The sequence below is a fragment of the Macaca fascicularis genome, chromosome 14 (genome assembly GCF_037993035.2).
Source record: "Macaca fascicularis isolate 582-1 chromosome 14, T2T-MFA8v1.1".
Classification (NCBI taxonomy): Eukaryota; Metazoa; Chordata; class Mammalia; order Primates; family Cercopithecidae; genus Macaca; species Macaca fascicularis.
Window position 1 is genome coordinate 132643200 of NC_088388.1, and position 19769 is coordinate 132662968.

Genomic DNA, 19769 nt, shown 5'->3' on the forward strand with positions numbered 1-19769 from the left:
TAAACCTCTGTGGGAGCCAGATGATGTAAGGGGCAGGTGAGCAAGGCTGGTGTAGAAAGAAAAGTTCATTCCAGTGGGTGTTACCAGACTGAGGGTCTCAGCCCTACATCCTGCAATTTGCTATAGAACTACTAGTGATCGTGAAGAAAGATGGCGGAGGCAGCCTTGCATCTTGGAGCGGCCAGAGGAGCCCGCCTGGAGATAAGAGGTCTGCAGCGGGGGGTATCCCACTGCACTCAGTGTGGTTTTAGAAGAAAAGTTTTTCAACTTTGATATTATTTTATTGAAAAAAGTACACAAAAACTACTTAGCTACGCAAGCCCAGGTGAGCATAACAAGCAAGCCCCCCCCTCACACCTTCTTTTGTCTTGGAGTAATTTCTTGCCCATTCTAGCAGTAATATCTCAGTTAACTTGGTTCCTTTTCCTCCAGGCTCAAAACAAAATCAAACTCTTCTATTAAAAAAAAAGGAAAAAGGAAGAATTAGGTATTAATGTCTCCTCTTGAACAGGAAAGTTGTGCCAGGCACAGGTACATTTTACGTGGTGCTAAGGCGAGCAGTCATTCGTTCAAAACTATTTACCAGGTGCCAAGCGCTGTAGAGTACTGGGTAATACTAACAGGTAACTCAGGCCACATTCCCTCCCTCATGGATGTTACAGGTGAGGATGCTGACAGAAAGGTGAAGTACCATGCCCAAGTTCCATCAGCTAGTAAGTGGGAATTCATGAGGTCATTCTGGTATACGGACGATATAGGAGAGGGCCCACTCTTACCTTGGGTCAGGGGTTGGATTGATAATCTCTGGCGACTGAAGAGAGTCATATTTTTTAAGGGGCCACCAGTAGCTTTGTGAGCTTGATGATAGGATTTTAGCTCAGCCAGGGGAATGAAACGCTTCATCATCCGAACAAACTGTACATCCACCTATGTGACAATAGTGTACATGATAGAAAGATGTGTCTAGGCTGACTCTGCCCACTGTATTTTTAACCGCCTGCAGGAAGCTCCTATCTCGTCAGTATCGCCTCATCTGAGTAAGTGCCGGGCTGTGTACCTTGACCTACAGTCAGCCCAACCGTCTTCCTCCCCTTGTTCATCCTTCCCCTGTCATGAAATGGAAAGCAGAGTCTTTACCATGGACCACTTAGGGTTGTCCTCTTTGCTAGACGGGTCATAATGGGGATTGTTTTTCTCAAACTGTGTGTGGTCTGGGTAAGCCTCTTTCACGATCTGAAACCAAAACAAATGTTTTGAATCATTTGCCTGCAGTCAGCTCCACAGCCAATCTTTAATCCATATCCAACTTTCATTTCTTTTTTTTTTTTTTTTTTTTTTTTTTTTTGAGACGGAGTCTTGCTCTGTCGCCCAGGCTGGGGTGCAGTGGCCGGATCTCAGCTCACTGCAAGCTCCACCTCCCAGGTTTACGCCATTCTCCTGCCTCAGCCTCCTGAGTAGCTGGGACTACAGGCGCCCGCCACCTCGCCCGGCTAGTTTTTTGTATTTTTTAGTAGAGATGGGGTTTCACCGTGTTAGCCAGGATGGTCTCGATCTCCTGACCTCGTGATCCACCCGTCTCGGCCTCCCAAAGTGCTGGGATTACAGGCTTGAGCCACCGCGCCCGGCCCAACTTTCATTTCTTACCCTGAACATTCTTACCCCATCTGCCTTGCTGTAGAGCCAATGGGGGCTCAGAAATTTGCAAATAATATAAAGTCTAATATATAGACTAGGAAATCAACTCTGTTTTTACAAAAATCATAAAAATATGCTCTAAAAACAAATGGCAAAGGTTATTACTGGTACCACTGTTTTTTTCCCACCTGCACAGTTAGTAATTTTATCCTGATAAGTTTGGAGGAGCTACTATCAGGCCTGTTTTCAAGTGAGATGAAGACTTAGAGGTGGAGTGAAGTCTGCTGGTGGGACCTGAAATGAAGGCCTGCTTAGTTTTCAGTTGTTGTCATATAGGGACGGGCCAGGGCAGTTTTTCCCTACTCCCGTACAAGGGGGATGGGGTGGGGGGGGAGTGTACTTTTTTGTTACCTAATTAAGGTGTATCCCTTTATATCTACTTAAGTTAGTCTCCCTGGAGGGAAAGGGATTCACACCAAAACCTGTCCAACTAACCTTCATAAGTCCTGCGATGCCTGGCTCTTTGCAGTTGCTATGGTAGAAGAAGGCTTCTTCTCCTAGCTTCATGGCTCTAAGGAAGTTCCGAGCCTGTCTCAGGGGAGAAGAAAGAGTAACTATCGTCCCATCAGCTGGAAAGGTCTAGCTTTTAGCAGACATCAAGTCTGCTTTTAATAGATGGGTTTTTCTTGTTTGCACTTCTCAATTCATTAGAAAGTCCTTCTCCTTTGCCAGGACACCCAGACTTTTACCAGGACACTGGCCAGAACACAGGCAAACTGCAGATTTCGTGCGGCACACTTAAGGCATTTTTAAATACATTATCAGGTTTGGTTCTGAAAAAGGCAACCTTGGCCAAGAGGTTCTGCTACTGAGTAAGTCATGAGGAGGAGGCAGGCATTGATCCCACCTGGGTCTCAGGGAACCTCCTCCTTACCCTCTTACCTGGTAGTTACGAACACCATCCCAGCATGTTGTCTGTTTGGGCTGTGCTTTGAGATCCTCAATGCTGAACTAGGCAAGAGAAAATAAATTCAATCATTAAACAATCCTTGGCCAGTTAGTAAGCATATATGGAAGCAGACAGTTCCTTCCCCATCAGTGAGAGGGGCCACTGGCTATAGAGGAAATATGCAGTTCACTGGGAAGTGGCTCCACAGAGACACTTTTGTTGGGTGAATGTAAGTAAGCCTTGTGTTACCTTGTTATCCTTGCTAATTATGAGGATTAGCTGAATGGATAATCTAGATGATAAAGTAATCTGCTGGATACCTGCATTTCACTTTATATTTCTTCTATAATATTTCTGCTTATATTTTTCCGAGGCTATATTAAATTCCCTGAAATATACATCAACTGTTGGCAGGGAGACACCTAGGAGCATGGCAGGTGGTCAGAGAAAGGTAACCTAAGATTGAGGTTGGCAAACTACAGCCTTCTGGGCAAATCTAACCCCATGCTGGATTTTGTGAATAAAGTTGAACTTTAACACGACCACAGCTGTTTATGTATTATCTCTGGCCACTCTCTTGCTACAAGGGCAGGGTTGCAACACAGACTAACACGCACAAGCCTACGAAATTTACTATCTGGCCCTTTGTAGCAGAAGTTAGCCAACCCCTGCCCTAGATAGGTTCATAAACCAGTTGATGATAATAAACCCTGCCGATTTTATTCATTTTTACCTTTTTCCTACCCTTCAAAGAGAAGCTGGGGATGGAACCCCATTTAAAAACCACCATGAAGGGACTGGAGACAGGTCAAGGATCTCACCTTCACATCTACACCTTTCTCTAGTCGGCTCTCTGGCTCTGACTTCATCAGCCAGTGGCTGCTTAGATTCTTCACACAGTTTTTAGTGACTGAAGTCTTCTGAGGGTTGGAGTCCTCCACTTCAGCTAATGCCTCACCTGAGTTCTCAGTTTTGGTGCGTTTTCCTGAGAGTCCCTTGTCTGCAACAGGAGAAGCAAAAGAAAAGATCATGCTTGTTAGAGGCAATGTTTCATAATGGAAAAAGCTTATGCTTTGGAGTCAGGCCTGGATTCAAATCATGGATCCATTACCAGCTGCAGGACCTTAATCTTACCATTAAGAAGCTTTCCTTATCTATAAAAATTAGACAAGAATACCTACCTTACAGGATATCTTCTGGGTTATGTATTCAGTAGGATAAGAACACCTTACAGGGCTGTTCAGGATTAAAGGTCCTGACAGTAGTCAATGTTTTCCTTTCCTCACTCTCTCTTCTATGCCTTTGCATAGGAAAAAGGAAACTAAGCACCTACTTGCAACTATTTTGAAGCTTAAATGAGATAATACAAAAGGCCTAGACAATGCCTGGCATTACAATAAATGCTCAATAAAAGCATTATTCTCATCTCATGCTTCTTCCCCTCTTGCTCACTGTGGCTCATGGCCCGTCTCCTTTCTGCTCCTTGAAGGTGCCAATAACAGTTGAAACAAACAGTTCATTCAGGACATTGTAGAAATAGTGATGACTCGGCCGGGCGCGGTGGCTCACGCCTGTAATCCCAGCACTTTGGGAGGCCGAGGCGGGCGGATCACAAGGTCAGGAGATCGAGACCACGGTGAAACCCCGTCTCTACTAAAAAATACAAAAAATTAGCCGGGCGCGGTTGTGGGCGCCTGTAGTCCCAGCTACTCGGGAGGCTGAGGCAGGAGAATGGCGTGAACCCGGGAGGCGGAGCTTGCAGTGAGCCGAGATCGCGCCACTGCACTCCAGCCTGGGCGACAGAGCAAGACTCCGTCTCAAAAAAAAAAAAAAAGAAAAAAAAAAGAAATAGTGATGACTCGATTTCATCCCAAGACAATTAGAATGTGCCTGGAACACAGCAGACATTCAGTAGCTAAGTTTGATTACTATATGACAGGGCCCAAGGTCTGTGTGTTACCCTAACCTTAACTCGGTTTATCTACATAACCTGTGAGATGTACTCTTCATCTGGGACGCATGCTCCAGATCACACATCCAGTAATGGCGGAGTCAAGATATGAGGTCAGCACCTGTCACTGAGGTCTGTCTGAAGCTACTGAATGACTATACTGCCTTTAAATTTAGTCAAAGTCCCTACATCAATTGTCATTAAATATTATTTATGGATATCTAATGCTCTGAACCCAGTATACCTTCCTAACCTAGTTTCCTGATGGCCCCTTAGGAGTTAACAGGCACACTGCAAACACCACATATTGATACATAACTACAATGTACTGTAGTGTATCTGGAACCCCTGTCATTACCAAAAGAGGTACTTCCTGCACCTTCCTATGTTCCTCCTCCTCCATCCACTTAGAGTGCCATCCATCTTTGTGAATATAAAAACGACCTCACGTTTTCTTAGTACTAAACTTTGCCCATGGAAAGTCTCCCATTCTGCAAGGCTGGGCTCAAATTACACGTCCTTCTCGAGGCCTTCCTGTGATTCCTCCCTCCACAACCGTAGCAATCCATTCTGAACCCCATCACGTTTGCAGTTTACCCGCCACCAGGGGATTTCTGTTCTTTAGCACGCCACCTGGTATCGCAAACAGTCTTTGTGCGTCACAACCATTGCCTGAATAAACAAGAAAAAGTAACTCTTAAGTAGGAGCTTGGTGAGACACGTAAAGAAGATGGAGAGTGATTAAGGATTAAGTTAATAAAAAATCACAAAGGGTTCTCTCAACAAGCAGGGAGTGAAAAATGAAGAGTGTTAAACACGTTCTTCGAGAAAGGTTCTTTCTTGAGCTGCCTCTGTGCAGCCTGGGGGCAGCTCACCTGAACCAGAAGTCCCAGCCAGCCTCTTCCGAGGTCTCGACATGGTCACCCTGCAGGAGACTGAAGTGCGGAAGATTCTGGAATCAACGGAGATACAAGAAAGAATCTAATGCCCTCCAAAACCCGCGCAGAGCGAGATGGGGGCAACGAGAGGCAGCCTAGAATGTCTCCAACTTTTGCGAAACACAGACACTGTTTGAGCCCCTCAAATCCTTCCCTCCGTCATCTGCGCCATTTCCGTCTCGCATAACCTGCCCTAAACTCTTCTCGGTTCTTTGCTTGGTCCTCATCCAGAAATCCCTCTCTCAGTATGCAGTTCACTGGAAAGTGGCTCCACAGAGACACTTCTGTTGCGTGAATGTAAGTAAGCCTTGTGTTACCTTGTTATCCTTGCTAATTATGAGGAGCAATTGAACGGACAATATAGATGATAAAGTAATCTACCGGCTACAAACCCACCACTCTGCAGACGTGACCGCGGTCCGCCTCCCCCGCGCCGGAGGCTGTGCAGCGTAACCCCGCGGCGCTAGGTGGGCGGTGCGACTCTGCGGCGCCGAGGCCCCGAGGACTTCTGGGAATTGTAGTCGTGGCCCCCTTTGGAGCCCACCTTGCACGTGGGTTGTCAGGGCTCGTGGGAGGACTACAACCCCCAGGGTGCAGTGGGGCAGACGGTGCCGGGTCGCAAGCACAGCTAGTGAGAGCGCAGCGGAGGTCGGAGGCTTTCAGGCCTTTAGCTGAACGCGAAGCTGCAGTGGCGATGTTGGGGACAGGCTGCCGGCGCCTCGGGGCGAGCCTCGGCTGCCTTCCCGGCGGTCTCCGGGCCCTCGTCCAGACCGGCCACCGGAGCTTGAGCTCATGCATCGACCGTAAGGATCTCCTGGGCGGGCAGGAGGACAGGTGTCCAGAGCCCTGGCGGACATATGTTCGCGAGGGACTGCAGTCTCCCGGCTCCATCCAGTCCGCCCGGCGTCAGCTCCCTTTCCGGCCAGTCACTCCCCCGGCCTGGCTCTCTACTCCGGCCGCTCACCCCCGGCCCGGCTCCCAGCTCCGACCCGTCACCGCCGGCCCGTCTTCCCACTCCGGCCGGTCCCCCCCGCCCGGCTGCCCCCTCCGGTCGGTCACCACCATCCAGGTCCCCATCTGGTCCGTCACCCCCGCCCGGGCCCCCCTCCGGCCGGTCACCCCCGCCCGGGTCCTCCTGCGGCCGGTCACCCTCGGGTGCTTAGAGAAATGAAGAAACTTGGGACTTTGTTGTTGTTGTTGGGCTCGTTGGTTTTTAAATTCATAACAGTGGGTCATAAAGGTAGTGAGAATGTAAGAAGCTGGCTGGGTACTGATGGTCGCAGCTGAACAAGAGCTCCAGGTCATACAAGATTTGCTCACACACAAAGATGTGGTATCTTAATACCTCTGGCTATAAGACACTTTTAGTGTTGAAACTCATGCAGGAAAAATAATTATTACTGCAAGTGAGAGACTCTACCGGAGCCGACAAACTTGAGTGTCTTTAGGCTCTAAACAATAATGTGAATGTAACAAGGAATGGTGGAGACCCGGCCAGTTTGTGACTTCTCTGCCAAGCACCTTTATAAACACTTTTTTCTTCTAAAATATTTTTAATTTATTTTAAATAAATGACAATTTTCTTTACAACAGAATAAGTCCCTTAGACATCAGATCTATAAAGTACAGTAAGGCATAGAATACTGTTTTCTTCTTCATGTCCTAAAACTCATTCAAGAGGTGCTGCCCTGTCCTAGCACTTAGAATTTGATAACCAAGATTACCCTGGTTGATACCAAAGCAGATAAGGAGTTATTTAGAGGTGGGTTTTGTTGTTTGCATCTTGCTTACACTTGAGTTGCTCTGCAGTAAAAGGCTTTTCGCATTTCATTTGGACTGTTTTTCTATTTAGCTTTACCTCTTTAGTATGTATGTATTGGCATCTTGAACTCTGCTAGTAACTGGCAAAGTTCATGAGTGGTGGTATTTGTTTTGTTTTTATAGTGTATTTCCGTCTGGGAACTTAGGTAGTTATGTCGTGTTTACTTATGCATATGATTTCCATTAAACTATTTACTTCCAATAGACAGCAACTCAGATTTATTTCTTAAGCCTGTGGTTCCTTGAACTATTTGTTTTAGGAAGTAGCTATTTACAGAAGAAGATTTGTTAGCATTTAATGAACTCTTGCTAGGATTGAAATAAAATGCATTATTACCATTGAGGTCATCCTTTGTGTGAATGGATCTTTTTATTTACTTTTTTGAGATGGAGTCTTGCTCTGTCGCCCAGGCTGGAGTACAGTGGTGCAATCTCAGCTCACTGCAACCTCTGCCTCCCGGGTTCAAGCAATTCTTGTGCCTCAGTCTCCCAAGTAGCTGGGATTACAGGCACACTCTACCATGTCCAGCTAATTTTTATATTTTTAGTAGAGACAGGGTTTTACCATGTTGGACAAGCTGGTCTTGAACTCCTGACCTCAAGTGATCCACCTGCCTTGGCCTCCCCAAGGGCTGGGATTACAGGCGTGAGCCACCGCACCTGGCCGGATCATATTTATTTTTGTAACCCCAGCACTGCTACCTAGTAAACACCCAATAAACATTCTTTTGGGAATGATCTTTGAGCCATGGTCTACAGCAACAGCAACTCTTGTACAAAATTGTGTGAATAAATGGCCTGACCCCGGTCAGAGAACCATGAGTTGTTTATCCCTAACTCTGCTCGTAAGAGTAATACCCAACATAGGTTTCTGCTCTGAGCTTCTCAAGGCAGCCCGATGACTAATCCTCAGAACTCTTGATTTCTGACTTTCCTGTTTTAATGAGAGTACTGATCACAGAACACGGTGCCCTCTCCAGGTTTGCATAGCCAGCCATTACTGATGCCCGGATTTGTCCCGAGGAACAGACTCTGGCACCTGCACTTGTGTTCTTTTGTAAGGACTGCATCGCTTGTAGGCACTGAAGTAAATTATTGTCAAGTGTGGCACCATAGTCTTCCCATAAAGCTCTTTTTTCTTTTTTTTTTTTTTTGAAACAGAGTCTTGCTCTGTCCCCAGGCTAGAGTGCAATGACGCGATCTCAGCTCACTGCAATCTCCGCCTCCCTGGTTAAAGCGATTCTCCTGTCTCACCCTCCCAAGTAGCTGGGATTACAGGCATGCGCCACCACGCCCAGCTAATTTTGTATCTTTAGTAGAGGGGGGGTTTTTCCATGTTGGCCAGGCTAGTCTCGAGCTCCTGACCTCAGGTGATCCGCCCGCCTCGGCCTCCTAAAGTGCTGGGATTACAGGCGTGAACCATCGCGCCCGGCCCATAGTGCTCTTTAGTGTCAGTTATAATAACCAAAATTCTAGCACTGTGGCCTCGAACTCTGGGTCTACAACTGCACTTACTAAGTGTCTAGGATAAGAGATGTCTGGAAGTCCCCTATCCTGTTCTAGGTTGATCTGGATGTGTGTGAGAACTGTCCTTTCTCCATATGACAAGTGGAATAATGATAGAAGACGCCATTCTCTAGCTGTTAAAGGCTGTACTGTGTATGGGAAATACTACAGTAGATCCAGTTTCACAGCTCCATGCTTCTTGTTGGCAACACTCTTCCCTGACCCTGCCTTGGAACTGAGTATATGCAAAATCCTGCCCACAGCTTCCCTGGGACTTAATGAAGAGCAGAAAGAATTTCAGAAGGTGGCCTTTGACTTTGCTGCCCGGGAGATGGCTCCAAATATGGCAGAGTGGGACCAGAAGGTAGGAGTTTTTCTTGTGCTTAGACATTCTAACAGATGTCTCAGGCAGACCTTTATCTTCGTCTCCTAATAATCTAAGTGTTAAATGTCTCCTCCACTTACCAACTCTTACTGCAAGTAAGAATATGGTAGTGGATGATTTTTCCTAGAAGGCATCCTGATCATCTTGTACATAACTCTTTTTTGTTATTGAATAAAGATTTGGATATAAAACTAAGGCAGTTCTATCGATAATAAAAAGAAACTTCTTAATGCCAGAAAAAGTTTTTACAGGACCCATGTTAACTGATAACCACTGTAGGATGACAAACAGGCATGTTAAGAGAATTCGTGTGCTCTCCCATGTGCAAGCATCCTAATCCCCTCATTGAACCCTCTAGAAGGAAGGCCATCTCTGAGTCAGTTGCTGATGACCCTGCTCTCTTTTGTACATAGGAGCTGTTCCCGGTGGATGTGATGCGGAAGGCAGCCCAGCTAGGCTTCGGAGGGGTCTACGTACAAACAGATGTGGGTGGGTCTGGACTGTCACGGCTTGATACCTCTGTCATTTTTGAAGCCTTGGCTACAGGCTGCACCAGCACCACAGCCTATATGAGCATCCACAAGTGAGTGCCCAAGCTTGGAAGGCACAATGAAGTACTCACATGGGCTGACTGTGAGAGTTCAGATTCATAGGAAAAAGATTGATCTTTTGAGGCTGAGTGTCCTCAAGGAACTGGACTTACAGGGGCCGGATGCAGTGGCTCATGCCTGTAATCCCTGCACTTTGGGAGGCAGAGGCGAGTGGATCACGAGGTCAGGAGTTTGAGACCAGCCTGGCCAACATGATGAAACCCCCGTCTCTACTAAAAATACAAAAAATTAGCCGGGCATGATGGCGGGCACCTGTAGTCCCAGCTACTCGGGAGGCTGAGGCAGGAGAATGGCATGAACCCAGGAGGCGGAGCTTGCAGTGAGCTGAGATCGTACCACTGCACTCCAGCCTGGGCAAACAAAAAAAAAAAGTACACACTAGGTCTGCTGCTGCCTGTTGGACTTGATTCTGTCGTCCTGTGTTTTGCTTAGGGAATCAGGTCAGCCAGCTTTCTCAGAAATCTTATTTTGAGCTGGTACTAGGAGACTTCTCCAATAAAGTAATCGGGGTCCTCTCACCCTTTTCTTTTTTTTTTTTCTTTTTTTTTTCTTTTTTTTTTTTTTTTTAAGATGGAGTCTCACTTTGACGCCCAGGCTAGAGTGCAGTGGCATGATCTCGGCTCACTGCAACCTCCACCTCCTGGGTTCAAGCGATTCTCCTGCCTCAGCCTCCTGAGTAGCTGGGATTACAGGCACATGCCACCACACCTGGCTGATTTTTTTGTATTTTTTAGTAGAGATGGGGTTTCACCATGTTGGTCAGGCTGGTCTCAAACTCCCGACCTTGTGATCCGCCTGCCTCAGCCTCCCAAAGTGCTGGGATTACAGACGTGAACCACCACGCCTGGCCCCCTCACTTTTTTCCTCAATCCGGAGATGGAACTGCCAGTGAGTTGAGGAAGTAATAGAAACTACTTATAGAAAGTACATATAACTCTCTGATTTTTAGAGGCTCTTGTAACCCGACTAGAAGTAGTACAGACATCCTGGTGAGAAGTGCCTCAGCCTGGTTATCTCTGGGTAGTTCTTATTCCAGGAATATGTTTTAATCCAGCCTTTTCCTTTAAAGAATCTTCCCAGTTGTGACTTTCCCCCTCCCACTCTTCTGCTTTACTGCCCTGCCCTTTGTTCTCTTTCCCTTTCTCCCCCAATTTTTTTTCTTTCCCATCTTTATTTCTGTCAATGTCTGTTCTTCTTGGTGTACCTGTCAGCATGTGTGCCTGGATGATTGATAGCTTTGGCAATGAGGAACAGAGGCACAAATTTTGCCCACCGCTCTGCACCATGGAGAAGTTTGCTTCCTACTGCCTCACTGAGCCAGGTGGGTTTGCCACACTGCACTGAGATACAGCAGGGAGAGATGCTCCTGCTCAGACGGCGTCACCGAGCACTCCTCCCAGCCTATTGACACGTTGAGCCCCTGTTTATCAAGCTGTTTGGGTGAGGAGTAATAGAGTCCTATGACCTGATGTCACAAGGACCAAGAGACCTATCTGGTGTGTTGGGAGGTGGACAGTGGCCTGACTGGTAAGAGCAGTTTCCACCAAGTACAGAGCGTTCCTTTGGCCACCTGGATTTTGCATTGGCACACTCTGAGCAGTGTCTGTTTAGGGAAGATTTCCTAGGAGATAGAATTGTGCTGGGCTCCCTCGACCTCACTGAATTTCTCAGCTTCTCTCTGCTGCCTTTTGATCCCTCCTCAGGAAGCGGGAGTGATGCTGCCTCTCTTCTGACCTCCGCTAAGAAACAGGGAGATCATTACATCCTCAATGGCTCCAAGGTACTAGTGTGCGTCCTTCCAGAGCACCTTGGAAATTGTTCCCAGCTTCCTCCTGACATCCTCTGATTCCTTCACATCTGTGGGTTAATACTCCCATAGGATTTTTATGTGTTGGGAAGAGAACCTCTGACCCATTTCTCTTTCTTTATTCTCACTGTTTTCTCTCTCTCCTAGTCTGATTCCAGATCATTTCATTGACTTTTGTCTATCCTTTTAATACTCTGTTGAACTGTATCTCTGATTCTGCAGTCACTGCAGCTACCTTTTACCCCTCCTCAGTCTCTGTGCCATTAGACCTTATTGTTAGGAGGACCTCAGTGGTGTTCCCAGATGCTGTGAGAACTCATGCATTCCCTGGTCCTTTTGCACCCCTTTTACCCTTCCAGGCCTTCATCAGCGGTGGTGGCGAGTCAGACATCTATGTGGTCATGTGTCGAACGGGAGGACCAGGCCCCAAGGGCATCTCATGTGTAGTTGTTGAGAAGGGGACCCCTGGCCTCAGCTTTGGCAAGAAGGAGAAAAAGGTGAGTGGCTGTCGAACAGGAAACAATTCAGGTTATGAGACTGCCACCTGCCAGCCCAACTCCTGCGCTATTTCAGAAAACAGGTTTGCATACTTGCTAACCTACCTTCGAAGCAGTTGTTTCTATTAGGATTTTCAACAGGAGCGTATAAAATATAATAGGGCATTGTTAAACACCAGGCCTCTGGGGAGAGTGACAGCTTTTGCCAGTGAAGTCTCCAAGCCACCTGTCAGTCAGTGTTCCGACCTCCCTGCCTCTGCTTTTGGCCTGTGTTCCTATCCAGCTTCTTACGTTGCTGCGCTTTGCTGCTCCCGGAAGAGACACTGAGAGAAGACCTGGTATTGACCACAAGTCTCAGTAATGGAAGGCACGTGGTCCCTTTGTCTTCTTTGATTAAAAATAAAGTAAAACTCATTGGAGATCATTGTGGGTATTTCACAACCTAAGAAGGACACTTAGGTACTATAAGTGCTTTGAAAAGTAAGGCACGTCTAGGATGAAGAACCGCCATGGCCAGGGCATGAACAGGAGACCTGTGATTATGTAACCGTAATTGGTAATAAGGGCTCAAGACCCATTCAGATTGTTTAGACCAGATGCTGAAAGTTTGTACTGTTATGGGGGGACTTTGTGAGAGAAGGCAGGTGATGAAATGACTCCTAAGTGTATCTCTCACAGCTCCTCAGGTTTCCATATTTTCCTACAGGATCCTTCCTGATCCTCCGTAACTACAAGGCATTATGCATCTTAACACCCCCTTCTCTGGTAACACAGCAGCCATTTCCTAGGCTTCTCCCACATGCAAAGCCCACGCTAACTCCTGGGCAGGAAGACCTTCAATAAAAGGCTTAGAAATGAGGTTTATCCTATCAACAAAAGAGAGCAAGGAAATGATGTAAAGGCAGTCATATTTTCAGTGCCAGAAAGGAACTAGATTTTAGATAGTTTGTGGTTTTCAATTAGAGGCACTGAAATTGAGGGCAGTTGGTGTCACAATCCTGAAAGAATTTGTGAGAAGTGTTTGTAAGTCAGGTAGGGTAGACATTAGAAAGTAGATTCTCTTAATACGTTAGGAAATGTTTAGCTGAAACAGATACCTTTCTGACTGCTGACAGACCTTTAAACCTGAACTTTTTCTTTCTCCTCATTTTAAGTTCTCGCGGGTGTAAGTCGCGGGTACCGAAACCCATACCTCACAGGCTTCTGTCTCCAGGGAAGGCCGCCCTACCTGCTGGATTGCTGGGCAGCCACACAGTCCCTGATTTTTGCCAGGTGGGGTGGAACTCCCAGCCAACACGAGCTGTGATCTTCGAAGACTGTGCTGTCCCTTTGGCCAACAGAATTGGGGACGAGGGGCAGGGCTTCCTCATCGCCGTGAAAGGACTGAACGGAGGGAGGATCAATATTGGTGAGACACGAAGGGGTGCGGCAGGGAGGTGGCAGTCTGGGTCCAGCAGTGCTGTTTTCCAGCTCAGTTGGAACGTCGGCGCTCTTCCCCTCTAGCTTCCTGCTCTCTGGGGGCTGCCCATGCCTCTGTCATCCTCACCCGAGACCACCTCAAGGTCCGGAAGCAGTTTGGAGAGCCTCTGGCCAGTAACCAGGTAACCTCTCCCTTGCCTCCACATGGCTTTCCACTCTTTGCAGCCCGGGACCTGCTCTAGGGCCCACATTTTCTAGGAGAGAAGCCAGGAAATTCCTCTGCCAGTCCCACCACTGTCCTAGCCAGAGCTTGTGCTTTATTTCTGTCCATCTTCTCTCAGGATATCTTTACTGATACTAGAGTGTTGGGTGAGTGAAGTGGACTTAGCACTTATAAAGCAATAAATTTCCTCTAGAAAAAGCAAGAGACTGTGAAGCTTTGGATCACTTAGAAAAAGGTGCCTCAGAGATGTCTCAGCAAGGCTCCTGCACCAGGTGCTGGTCTAAGCCCCTCAGTCTTGTCTGGTTCTCTTCTCCCTGTGCTGCAGTACTTGCAGTTCACGCTGGCTGATATGGCAACAAGGCTGGTGGCCGCACGGCTGATGATCCGCAACGCAGCAGTGGCTCTGCAGGAAGAGAGGAAAGAGGCAGTGGCCTTGTGCTCCATGGCCAAGCTCTTTGCTACAGATGAATGCTTTGCTGTAAGTGATTCCTCTGGCTCCGCTGGGGTGGACAGGGAACAGCCGCTAGGCCCAGGGTCTTGAGAGGCGTGAGTCAGCTTTGGAACAAAGCCCTCTGGAATGCCACGGGGATCACCTTAAGCTAAAGGATATAAATTAACCCAGGAGTGGCCTGCGTGGGAGCTCTCATCGCTGGCTTTCAGGTCTGCTGCATGCCATTACACACTTCATTACGTCACTATTGTTTGGTTGTGTTCTAGGTGAGACACCACCTTTGGAAGGTTCACAGCGGCCCAAATTTAGCACTCTGCCGTGTTTACATTGTCAGGGCGGAGCTACACTGAGGCTGCTTTGCCGCTAGGGGGAACCATAACTACTTCTTATCCCAGCCAGGGTGGCCGTGGGCAGCTTGTGCGTGGCAGGTAATAAGCCAGAGGGCCAGAGGGCTTTGAGTCGCCTGTCTGGTGGGGACTGACAAGTTTAGTAGGTGAACCTTCCTTGTCTCTAACCATACAGAATGTGGAGGCCCTGTTTGAGCTTGGCTGTTTGTGGTTCTTTCATTAGTTTACGGCGGGCTGCCAGATCGTGGGCTGGGGTAGGAAGGGAAGCTGCTTGCTCCACAGTCTTCCCGGAGTCCAAGACGTCTAATCCCTGTCTCCCTGCAGATCTGCAACCAGGCCTTACAGATGCATGGGGGCTACGGCTACCTGAAGGATTACGCTGTTCAGCAGTACATGCGGGACTCCAGGGTCCACCAGATTCTAGAAGGTAAAAATTGCCAGGGGTTATTCTCTTCCTTCAGAACGGGGGCGGGATCGCTGCTTTCCCCAGTGTGTCTGTCCCCATGCCTCCCGGACCTCAGGGTCCAGTCAAGCCCTGTCTGTCTCGAGGCTTCCTCCTCCCTCCCTTTCCACAGAGCTGCTCTGGCAGGGGCTTGGTGCACAAAAACAGCTCCAGCCTGGAGTCCAGAGACTCAGCTTCGTCACCGTGGGTGGGCATCGGATCACTCTGCTACTGCTCTGCTGTAGATTTGCGAGAACGGTGAACTGAGATGATGGATGAGAAAGCATGTTGAAAACTACAGCCGTGGTTTTCTCTAAGGTGATAGTGTGTGTGGTCCTCAGGGATCCAAGAACAGTGATGTACAGGGCAAATGTGAGCCCGTATGGTCATCAGTAGCTCTATATTGATTATCAGCCAGATGGCCTAAAAGATACCTGTCTCAATATTACTAGTGTATTTTTCAATAAAATGAACCATCAGTATATGGGTATCTTGGTAGTCACAGACATGCTGTCTAGGAAACGTGTAAGCCACTGGGGTCAGGCTCAGAGCCGGGCTGTCTCCACTCTCTACGGCCAGTGCGGAAGTCTTGAAATGACACGACTCTTGGAAAAGCAGGAGGAGCAGAGGCTTCTTCGAGTGACATCAGTGAAGCAACGTGAGGCTGCCTTGCTGGAAACATTATATGATGGGGCTTCCCTGCCCCTTTCACAGCACTGTTTGCAAACCTCAGCCTGTGCTGGAATCGCCTGGAGGGCATGGGAGCACAGATTGCGGGCCTCAACCCCAGAGCTTCTGCCCCAGAGGGTCTAGTGTGGGCCTGGGAATTTGTATCTCCAGCAAGTCTTCAAGTGAGGTTGCCGCAGCTTGTCTGAGAACCACACATTGAGACCCACCACTCTGGTGTTAATGTCAGAGTCACAGGCTACCCCAGGTTAGACGGCTGCTTGCTTCAAACCTCATTCCAGAAAGACGTTTATGGGCTCAGTCGCCAGGGTTCAAACGGAATTCCCCAGAGTCTTCGTCCTTCCATTACTCTTGGAATTGCTTTCTCACAGAGCTTTATGTGCATGGGAAACTTTGCCTGCATTCTGACTGTCTCTCAACCCTGCAATAATAAGCAGGAAAACATTTATTTTAGGCCACACCATCACCCACTTATAAAAGAATTGGGACATTTATCACTTTACCACTTTGTTTCATCATGGACTTTACTGTTGGATAAATCTACAATTTATGCTTTATTTGAGACGATGTAACTACTGATTGCTCGAGGGAGTTTATATTTCTTTTTACATTAAAGGCCACTGCTAAAAGTGAAGCAAATAATTAATACCCGCCTTTCAGGGAAAATGTTTTTGTTCTTTTATAAATCAGTTTTCTGATTACCAAAGAAATTTGTATTTATTGTTAAAACCTTATAAAATTAGGAAAAGTAGGCTGGGTGCAGTAGCTTATGCCTGTAATCCCAGCACTTTGGGAGGCCGAGGCGGGTGGATCATATAAGGTCATGAGTTCGAGACCAGCCTGGCCAACCTGGTGAAGCCCCGACTGTAAAAATACAAAAAATTAGCTGGGCGTGGTGGTGCATGCCTGGAATCCCAGCTACTCGGGAGGCTGAGGCAGGAAGATCACTTGAACACAGGGAGGCAGAGGTTGCGGTGAGCCAAGATTGTGCCGTTGCACTCCAGCCTGGGCGACAGTGAGACTCCATCTAAAAAAAATACAAAAAATACAAAAAATTAGTTGGATGTGGCGGCACATGCTGCTCAGGAGGCTGAGTCAAGAAAATTGCTTGAACCTGGGAGGCAGAGCTTGCAGTGAGCCAAGATCACACCATTGCACTCCAGCCTGGATAACAGAGCAAGACTGTCTCAAAAAAAAAAAGGAAAAAGAAAAGTAAAAAAAAAATCACTCATGTTTCCACATCCAGAATGTAATTTTGGTATATCTCCTTTTAATCATTTTACTCTGCCTTTGTTGGTACATTTTTAATTTTAATTAGGATTATCTCGTATATACTGTTTTTATTCTGCCTTTTTAAACTTTACATAAGCATTTTTACTATCAGTAAGTTTCTTAAAAAGTAAATATTATTTCTGGACATTTTTCAGTACTTTGTAGAGAAGTCTCTAAAAATCTCATCTCTCCCAGGCTAAAAGCAATGATTCTGGTTTAAATCTGCAGCTACCCTGAGCTAGGCCTGGAGCAGCCTGGTCAGAGCTTTACTAAACTCTCAGACTTTGCTGCTATGAAATTCTTCCTTCTTCCTCCCTCTTACAGGTAGCAATGAAGTGATGAGGATGCTGATCTCTAGAAGCCTGCTTCAGGAGTAGAGCCCACACTTGTTCTGGCCTGGAGTTCAGTGCGACCGCAGTCAGTGTTGAGTGGTGCCATGTGGGCCACTTTCTTCCAAAGGGATCATGGATTAGACCCCAGGGCTGAGCTCCTCTAGGGCAGGACCTGCGCCCTGTGTGTTGGTAGCAGCATCGGGTCTCAGACTGGAGCAGAATCCCCAGTGGAACCAGAAGAGCTGGCCTCAGAAGTGTCGGAAGAACACATGCTACCTTGTTTTCCTAATGCCAGAAAGGTGACCAGTGAAGATTCACCATCAAACCAAAGTCCTTTCTTGGATCCACTTCATCTTGATTAGTCTGCACTTTGCTGGTTCACCGGATCCCTCCTCTAGGGGCCTGGGGACTTTCACTGAGGCTCTTCCTGACTCTAGAGCAAAGGTGTGGGAAGGGGAAATGGGGGAACGCCCTCCCGTCTGTGTCGTTTTCTGTGCCACAGCTGCAGATGCAGGAGGTTTCCCTGGGTAGCACACCTCTGAATGTAAATCATGATAAAATGGATATTTGGGAAACTTACTCCTAAGCTGTGATTTAGGGTATATTTCTACTTCTGGACTGCCTAAATATCAAGGGCTGAGGCTTTCGAATTTTGAATATTCGTTGGGTTTCATATTAAGAAGCCTGTGGTCTAGGAATGGTATGCAGTGTTTCTCTTCATGATAAACACTTTGAATATTTTTTTTGAGTTTTTGTTTCCTTTTCTGAAGCTATGCCTCTTTTTTTTGAGACGGAGTCTTGCTCTGTCCCCAGGCTGGAGTGCAGTGGCCGGATCTCAGCTCACTGCAAGCTCCGCCTCCCGGGTTCACACCATTCTCCTGCCTCAGCCTCCCGAGTAGCTGGGACTACAGGCGCCCGCCACCTCGCCCGGCTAATTTTTTGTATTTTTTTTTAGTAGAGACGGGGTTTCACCGTGTTAGCCAGGATGGTCTCGATCTCCTGACCTCGTGATCCGCCCGTCTCAGCCTCCCAAAGTGCTGGGATTACAGGCTTGAGCCACCGCGCCCGGCCAGCTATGCCTCTTTTTAAATATTTTTAATCACATTGATAAATCTATCCTTCACCACCTCTGGTTCTACTGAAGTTGATTTTTATTTTATCTGTAAGCCTTTACAACTATTTTTAAATGTTTAATTATATTTGATTAAACACTTAACTGGATTTTGGAATAATAAAACTCGTCCAGTTTGGCTTTTAAAAAGCAAGCTCCTTTAATTATTAATAACTTTGCAAACTAAGCATTGTTTATGATGTGTGAAAGTAGAATTAAAGTAAGATTCAAAGATGGGGACTTTAGGAGACCTTATTTTGTTTGTTTGCTTTTTGTTTTTGTTGTTTTTGAAACAGAGTCTCGCCGTGTCGCCCAGGCTGGAGTGCAGTGGCGCAATCTCAGCTCACTGCAACTTCTGCCTCTGCGGTTCAAGCAATTCTCATGCCTCAGCCTCACAAGTAGCCAGGGCTACAGGCGCAAGCCACCACGTCCGACTGATTTTTGTATTTTTAGTAGAAACAGGGTTTCACCATGTTGGCCAGGCTGGTCTCTGAAACTCCTAGCCTCAAGTTATCTGCCCACCTCAGCCTCCCAAAGTGCTGGGATTACAAGCATGAGCCACTGTGCCCAGCCTGGGGAACTCTGTTATAACTTATCGTTACATTACTCTATCCCCTCATCCCCATTAAAAAAATACACAAGACATTAACCACAAGCCAATGTTTAGAGAGAACAAAATATGTGTCTGTAGCAACAACAAATGCTATCTTTTTTGAATGCACACTAAGGAACTTTTGGGCACTGCAGGAGGACAAGGTGTGGGTATACTACAAAGTTTAAAATGTGTTTCTGCCATCCAAGGCCTTATTTAAGAGAGGAACTAAGAGCTGTATTGCAAGGTAATGATATATCTGTATAAAGCTGAGAAGGCAACAATCTATAAAAGCGATGAGGGAGGACGGGATTCAAATTAAGCTTTTTATGAGAATGTATGTGGTCAGGCATGGTGGCTCGCGCCAGAAGTCCTAAATACTTGGGAGTCTAAGGTGAGAGGATTGCGTGAGCCCAGGAAGTTGAGACTGCAGTGAGCTACAATCACGCCACTGCACTCCAGCCTGGGTGACAGAGTGAGACCCTTGTCTCTGAAGAAAAAAAAAGATTTTGTGAAAATGTGTGATTAGAATCAAGAAAGTCAGTTTCAGACAGGAAGGAACCAGGACCAGGAAAAGTACAGGATTTATGTAAAAGCCGTTTACACTTTGGTTTAATTGTGGTTTGGGGTTGGCATGAGACAGAAGGAAAATAGAAGCTGAATCTGTTTGGAGAGTTGTGAAAGCCAAGGGTGGGGCTTTGTTTGGTAAGCAGTGGAGAGCCATGGAAGGATTTTAAGGCAGGAGATAGGAGATTGATTCATTCATAAGAGCATTCTGGAACGCATATGTGGG

The 19769-nt window shown here is 47.0% G+C and overlaps 2 protein-coding genes across 50 annotated transcripts; one reads left to right on the plus strand and one right to left on the minus strand.

Moving 5' to 3' along the window:
* Positions 1-259: 259 nt before the first annotated feature.
* Positions 260-5930, minus strand: THYN1 (thymocyte nuclear protein 1). 30 transcript variants are annotated; one of them, XM_045370749.2, is made up of 9 exons: positions 5870-5930; positions 5411-5470; positions 5169-5207; positions 3406-3584; positions 2578-2646; positions 2131-2223; positions 1138-1233; positions 777-927; positions 260-455 (listed from the first exon to the last, which is right to left on the minus strand). In XM_045370749.2, exons 2-9 carry the CDS (start codon positions 5451-5453, stop codon positions 409-411), a joined length of 717 nt encoding a protein of 238 aa, XP_045226684.1. In that variant the 5' UTR covers positions 5454-5470; positions 5870-5930; the 3' UTR covers positions 260-408. The 30 variants fall into 30 exon arrangements, with proteins under 30 accessions (XP_045226684.1, XP_045226679.1, XP_015291474.1 ...); XM_045370744.2 differs by having other exon boundaries at positions 5133-5207; XM_015435988.3 differs by having other exon boundaries at positions 5411-5487.
* Positions 5931-6068: 138 nt separating this feature from the next.
* ACAD8 (acyl-CoA dehydrogenase family member 8) lies at positions 6069-18616 on the plus strand. Of its 20 annotated transcripts, none has more exons than XR_006692078.3 (12): positions 6069-6523; positions 9064-9164; positions 9599-9768; positions 11008-11117; positions 11500-11576; positions 11963-12100; positions 13373-13508; positions 13604-13701; positions 14068-14220; positions 14460-14621; positions 14865-14967; positions 17266-18616. XR_006692078.3 is itself a non-coding variant. In XM_015435983.4 (11 exons), exons 1-11 carry the CDS (start codon positions 6331-6333, stop codon positions 17316-17318), a joined length of 1332 nt encoding a protein of 443 aa, XP_015291469.2. In that variant the 5' UTR covers positions 6069-6330; the 3' UTR covers positions 17319-18616. The 20 variants fall into 20 exon arrangements, 4 of the variants coding, with proteins under 4 accessions (XP_015291469.2, XP_005580275.1, XP_015291468.2 ...); XR_012423957.1 differs by having other exon boundaries at positions 6069-6276; positions 13255-13508; XR_012423944.1 differs by having other exon boundaries at positions 6069-6276.
* Positions 18617-19769: the final 1153 nt, after the last annotated feature.